The 7,050-nt window shown below is 38.0% G+C and overlaps 1 protein-coding gene across 1 annotated transcript; it reads right to left on the reverse strand.

The window, feature by feature from the left end:
- Positions 1-3,767: 3,767 nt before the first annotated feature.
- LOC122655358 (probable glucan endo-1,3-beta-glucosidase A6) lies at positions 3,768-4,451 on the reverse strand. The gene has a single exon (XM_043849563.1). It carries the CDS (start codon positions 4,449-4,451, stop codon positions 3,768-3,770), a length of 684 nt encoding a protein of 227 aa, XP_043705498.1.
- Between the last annotated feature and the right edge of the window lie 2,599 nt (positions 4,452-7,050).

Consider the following 7,050-nt stretch of genomic DNA (forward strand, 5'->3'; position numbering starts at 1 on the left):
AGCTAGGATGAGGAAAATAATTGAAACCATTAATTTTTAGAAGGGATTTTTTTTTTTTTTTTTTCTTTTTGCTTTTTGTGGGTACAAGGAATAAATTAATATAGTGGCATGAGATTTGCCTTATAATTAGGGTTTGGTGTAGTCCTTATACGGTCATATACTATATAAGATATATATAAAAATAGAATATGAGAAAAATAATTGAATACCCACATATTAAATGGGTTATTTTATAAGGCTATGAGTGATAAAATAATTGCATCAGATATCTGATAATCTGATTGAATTATTAATTAGCAAAAAATTAATCACAAAAGATTATCACCGAAGATCATAGTATAGGTGACTAGCAAGAGAGATATTATATATAAGATAGAACTTAACAATATTAATGTTGATACATGTACAAAAAGAAGAAGAATACACAGTGGATTACAGATAAGAGAATAAATAGAGGACAGAGGATCCAGTAAATTAATAATCCAAAGATCTTAAGTCCTTAAAAAATGGAATATGTAATGATCTGATTCATAGAACGTAAGCTTCAGTGATAAGTTTGTATTTAGCTTTAGTATTAATTTAGGGTGTCCTACCTTTACAAGTCTTTCAGTCAAAGAAACATTAATTAAACACATTATTTTTTGTCAAATTAAAGATTTAGTATGATCCTGTGCTTGGTCGGTGGATTAATTAGGACAAACAAACCCCCTTTGTCTTTGCACAAAGGATTAAGATCAGAACATTGACAGGGATCCACCTAAAAAATTATCAATACCAAGAACTCATTATATTTTTTGGATGAATAGGGGATGGTCTAGATTAGGGGTGTCAATCGGGCGGTTCGGTTTTTTTGGTTTCGGTGTGAATTTTAGGGAAACCAAAACCGAACCTATAAGGACTTTTCAGTTTTGGCTTCGGTTTGAATCAATTTTGGTTTTTGTTATCGGGTTCAACACTGTTCAGATGGTAGGGATTAGGCAAGGTTCTTAGGGTTCAGGTTCGGTTTCAGGTTTTAGTTGGATCGGTTTTGGGTTCAATCCTAATAGTTGGGCTAATCAGGGGCCTGTCGTTTTAGCCCGAATTGAGCCGAAAAAAAATAGTGACATAAACAAAATGAAGCCGAACGATTAGGGCTCAATTCGTTTGGTTCAAGCTCAATCAGGGATTGGGTCATTTGACCAATTCGGATTAGGTTTTGACACCCTTAGTTTAGATTAATCATTATCAATTTTTGTTTTATTCTGTCACTTGGTCAATATTTCCTTTACTGTACGAAGATCATATACAGGCCTAAATATTGTTAAGTGATAGCTTAGTTGGTAAGAGTAAACACATTAGCTTTGGTTAATTTAACAATTAAAAAACTCAATTTATAGAAGGTAGGTCACATAGTTGAAAAAGGATTTAATGAAACTCTTGACATGTAAGTAATTCAAGGGATGGTATTTGATGTTTGGTTTGATAAGATCATCAGCCCTCTTATATATGTGACTGAAAATTACCATAACCATTAAGGCAAGGTTCTTCTTCCACATGGGCCTATGTAAAAAATAATTCCTCAATTAATTAAATCATTGGGTTACCATTCAAATTTCTAATCCTATTGAAATTAGGTAGATAGAAGATAAGATATGGGAACCAATGATTTTTTTAACGGTAAATATCATCCCCCTCCCATCTAAGTATCCATAATATCAACGGAAAATTATTGCCCCCAGTATTACTGGGGGTGCTGTGCGCATCGTGCGGTGCAGCACCGCCCATGTGTGCACGATGGGCGGTGCTGCGCCGCACGATGCACATAGCACCCCCAGTAGTACTGGGGCGATAAAGGTCCTAATATCAACCCAGTACCCAAATTTTGAATTATGATAATGTCTTCCCCTACTTTCCCAAGATTCTATCAGCCGTACCTTGATCGTTAAAAAACACCTTTAAGTGAAGACGTGGGCATTTACAAATTTTTTAAAATCCCATGTTACCCTTAATATAAAATTTTCTAATTCTGCCCTCTTCAACCCCAAAACTCTTTTTCATCTTCTTCCCCAAAAAACACCCTCTGCGTTTCTTCTTCTCCTTCAACCATTCGAGTTGACCTCAACAGGATTTTTACTTTAACCATTACTCATTTCTTTCGATTCTAACCAAATCAACAGCATTTTCCAAATATTGGTTGGGGTAAAGCCAGGACCGAATCAAGATATCGTTACACCCTCTCTCACCGATCCTTCTCATTCGCAGTTCCCGCACCGTGTTCTAGCCATGAACACTCTTAGAAGTGGCAAAAGGTTATCTCATACACTCACACAGCTGTTAAAGACTGAATCGATCTGGGTATTTTCTGAAACGACAAAATTCAAACTTTATAGGGCTACCAATCCGATTTGTTTTTTTTGTTTCTTTCTTCCAAGCGAAGGCAGTTCAGATATATATATTACATTACACTCAGCCATTAATGTGGCAAACCCTTGTATTAGCCTTTGTGCTAATTCTCCAAGATCAAAAAGCAGTTCAATCATAGACTTTCTTCTAGGTTTTTTCACCTTTTAACTACCAATGCCCCTTTGCGTCTGAAATTTTCTAAAGTTTCAGACGGTGGGAACAGAGAATAAAGTTTCAGAACTGAGTGGGTTTGAATCGGCGACACAATCAGGTGATTTTGGGTTTGTCTAGGTGAGTAAGGTGGACTACGAAGCGAGGTGAGACCTAATTTGATTTCGAGTTTCCTCATGTTCTGTCTCCTTTCTTGAAGCTTGAAATTCGATCTTCGAGGTCCGACGATGTCGCCGGAAATAGACGATCTTGCAGAGAGTCTGGCCAGAAGTGTTAGCGGAAGCTTCTCTTGTAAATCGTCGCCTGGTTATGAGTTGAAGAGAAGAAGAAGAACTTCTCACAGAGGGATTTTCTCTGTTACAGTGAAATAGAAGGGAGAGGAAAGGTGGGTTTGGGGTTTCAGGGAAAATTATCACCTCCAGTTTGCTGACCGACCCAGTTCCCCAGTTCCTCTAATAGGGGGATGGTGGACCCCACCCAGGCAGAGTGTTTGGGCATGGGTAGAGAGATCATTTTAGCCCCTCTTTGTTAGAGGAACTGGGGAACTGGGCCGGGCAGCCAACTGGAGGTGATAAAGATCCGGGGTTTCAGTGGGGTCAATGGAGAGAGGTGAGAGATGGAGAGGGACGCAGGTTTTTACCGGAAAAACCAACATAGTCGATGTGCGGCTATAGTGGTTTCAATCGGTGGGTTTTGAATGTAGAAGAAAAGAAAAAAAATAAAAAATTAGAAAGGAAAATTTACATATATCACCCCTGAGGTTTGGAAAATTCTGTGTACCCCCGAGGTTTGCAGACGGTAACAAATAAATCCATTCCGTCAGTTAATGACTAACACTGTTAAAAATTAGATTTAAACTGATGAAATTGCCTTTTTAAGAAGAACCCAATAAAAAAAAAAAAAAAAAAAGCAAAACCTACAACTCATCGTCCCCAAGATCGCTTCCCCAATCGATTTTGGGGAAAATGAGTTGCAACCATCCCAGCTCCCTTGTTTAAAACTCTTCCGACCTCGTGATTTTGGATATCTGCTTCAAACTGGTGGGAATTTGATCCGAATCTTATTGAAGGAACTCCTTCAAGTTCTTGGAAATGGCTGAGATCGTCTCCGCGGAATCGGATACAGCTTCGGCCACAGAAATCAAGGCTTCAAGAAGCTTTAAAAACCTCTTCCTCTTTTTGACCACAGAAGGCAAATAATAGACCTTATAGGCATCATAACCTGTGAAGCCGAGCACTGCGAGTAGCAAAATCCATTTCTTCCTCCTCCGTGAGAAATCCAAACCCTTTTGCACCAACTGCAGGTCCATGTTTGTGAATAATCCTCCGTGAGAAATCCAAACCCTTCTTGCTCTTGGGTCTCTGTTTTTCTTGGGTGCAAAGGACGACATTAAACCCATTCATCTGGAATGGCCCAAGATTTTTGATGGATTCAAAGTGAGCAGAAACCAAGTCTGTAGCTTCAGATGACAATGGTGAAAAATCTGCAGTTGGGCTGACACAGTAGGTTGAGTTGGATTTAAGAAGAAAACCTAACAGAGGATTGATAAGATTCACGGTTAGTTCATCTCTAAATGTGTTGGAATTTAGATTTAAACAGTCACCAGAAAAGGAAGCCGACATCTTGATTTCTTTCTCCAAGCCCCATCTGACGAGGGAGTAGTAAATGTTCTTCAGAGATGGCAGAACCAAACCCCAATTCTCCTCATGATCTCTGTTGCAAAGGACAGCATTTCCCACCACAATGGTGCTGATTTTGGTCGAAGGGAAGTAGGTCAGAACATGGGTCCTGACCCAGCTTTCTGCCATTAAAATGCTCGAAGAAACCTCATAAAGATGGCGTTCACTCACGGAGACAGCAACAGGGACATCAGTGTGAGACAAGCTTTGAAGAATCATGGGAGATGGATCAAGGATGTTCAACGGTTTGATTGATTATTGACCAGCATCTGCTACAAATACAGAGAAATGAAACAAAATTTGAAACTAGAAAGAAAGCAATCCATCGGGCAATCCATCAATGGGGCGCTGGATGGTTGCAACTTATCTTCCCCAATCGATTTTGGGGAAGATGAGTTGCAGGTTTTGTTTTTTTTTTTTTGGGTTTCTTCTTAGGAGGGCAATTCCGTCAGTTCAAGTCTAATTTTTAACAATGTTAGTCATGAACTGATGGAATGGGCTTATTTGTTACCATTTGCAAACCTCAGGGGGGTACGTAAAATTTTTCAAAATTGGGGGGTGAAGATATCCTTTCGTCAAACCTCAGGGGTGGTATGTATAAATTTTCCAATTACAAAATCAGAAAAAGAAGAAGAAAAAATGTATTATCGTCTTTTAAAATGCTATTTTAACACCATTACTCACTTAGGGTGAAGTTGATAGAATCTTGGGAAAATAGGGGAAGGCATTATCATTATTCAAAATTTGGATATTGGGTTGATATTATGAATACTTAGAGAGGAAGGGATGAGATTTCCCCATTTTTTAATCTTTACAGTAAAGGTGTTAAATGGTGCGATTTCGTTAAACGGTACAATTCAAGGTGTCAGAACCAGAAATCAAAATCGAACTATTTAAATAATATGGTTTCAGTCATTGAGTTTAGTTCTTGCGTTCGGGCCACAGGGCAGAACGCTTGGGAGAGAGTCCCATTCTTGAGTAAATTAAATACCGTGACTTCGGTCTTTGTCAATAAAATCTTTGCATAGGAAATTCAACAAAACCCAAGGTATTAATAGCCCACAAATTAAGATACCGTATTTAGTTTATTGTTACTAAATTCCAACTATTACCTCAACCCTTTATTTGGTTTTTATTATTAATGTGTAAAGATATGAAGGATGATTCACTAATCACTATTCATTACACAATAAGCCCATAAAAAACAATGTTCATAGAAAGTAAAATGCAAGTAGGTCTTTCAGATCTTTTTTCCAACATGGATATAAGAGTTGGGATCTTATCAGCTATATCTTTGGCTATCAGCAACAAAAGGGATGATAAATTTAAGGTCTCTCTTTTGTGCAATATTTTTTGGCAAATCTAGATTGGGTATTGGGATTTGATATTCAGGCAATCTCCATTCAATGCAAGACAGATCATTTTAGGCGTTATCTCTAGTACTAAAGAGTTCATGCAGTCGGTTCCACAATTCACTCAAGCTGCTACAAGATTGGTCAGATGGATTCCCCCTCCGGAGTCTTTCTTCAAATTTAATGTTGATGGTGCGAGTCATGGCAATCCAGGAAGAGCGGGTATTGGAGGTGTCTGTAGGTTGCCCAATTCAAGTTTCGTTTGCTGATTTGCTCAGGGCATTGGTAGTAATTTTACATTAGTTGCTGAGGCAATTGCAATTCGGTATGCTCTCCGGGTGGCTTCAAGTTTGGGTATTTCGTAGATCATTGTGGAAAGTGATAATATTCGAGTTGTGAACATTCTTTAAGATCGATCTCAGGCTGTTCCTTGGAAAATTGCTACCATTATCAACGACTGCAGAATATTGTCTCAGGCTTTCCAAAATATTTTCTTCGTTCACACTCTTAGAGAAGCTAATTCCATGGTAGATAGATTGGCGACAGTTGGTGCTTCTATTCAGGCTGATCTTATTTGGCTTCATTCCCCTCCCCCCTTTATTCATCTAGCTTTGTATGCCGACTTTTCTAGAACTTTGTTCCAACGTTAATAATTTTTCTTTACCAAAAAAAATAGAAAGTCAAATGGATGCACTTAAAGTGTGCTAATTGGTGATTAATAAGTTCCTTAATCCTTTACTTAAAAGGGTATGAGGAGGAAGAGGAGGAGTATCATTATCCTCAACATTGTTGAAACTAATATATTTTCAAGTAAAGACTATGAGTCTATGACCATTGATGCCTGTTTCTATTAGTAGTAATCTGGTTTTGTAATGAAGGTCCCCACCAAACCCCAACCTCTATCTCCAACCTTCAACAATAAACAAATCCTTAAATAAAATAAAGGTGCTTAAATAGGTGGATAATCTTGATTACTCATATAATGTATACTACTTGTCTACTTAATTAGCTCACTATAGTAGATGCTTAAGTTAATTGGCTTTCCTAATTTTCTACAGTTGATTGGCTTAGTAGTGAAATGATTAAGATAAATACAAATGAGCTACAAGCATAGCAGCAGTAAAATAGAAAACCATATAACGCTTAATCTAGACATTATTATGCAATTATAAAGTTTCTTGCTGACTACTCAATAAATATGTTTTTGGGAATGTTTCAAGGGAAAATTTCTATCACTCCATTGTATTTACTCAAACTCCCCTGTCAAAAATTCTACATTTCCCCAAAATAGTTCTACTTTGAGGAGTGTTCACGTGCGCCAAATATAGAGAGGTGAAATGACCGCCCCATGATTCTTCCATGCGCTCTCATTGGCCCGCGCACACGTAGGGGTCACGTCCCCCACAAAAAACCCTTCCCCATGCATTATTTATACACACACAATTATGACATTTCTGATGGGGTCG

This window comes from Telopea speciosissima, chromosome 1 (genome assembly GCF_018873765.1).
Source record: "Telopea speciosissima isolate NSW1024214 ecotype Mountain lineage chromosome 1, Tspe_v1, whole genome shotgun sequence".
NCBI lineage: Eukaryota > Viridiplantae > Streptophyta > Magnoliopsida > Proteales > Proteaceae > Telopea > Telopea speciosissima.

Excerpts from the sequence above, each read along its gene's own strand:
- LOC122655358 (XM_043849563.1), bottom strand. The coding sequence starts at position 4,451 with ATGATTCTTCAAAGCTTGTCTCACACTGATGTCCCTGTTGCTGTCTCC.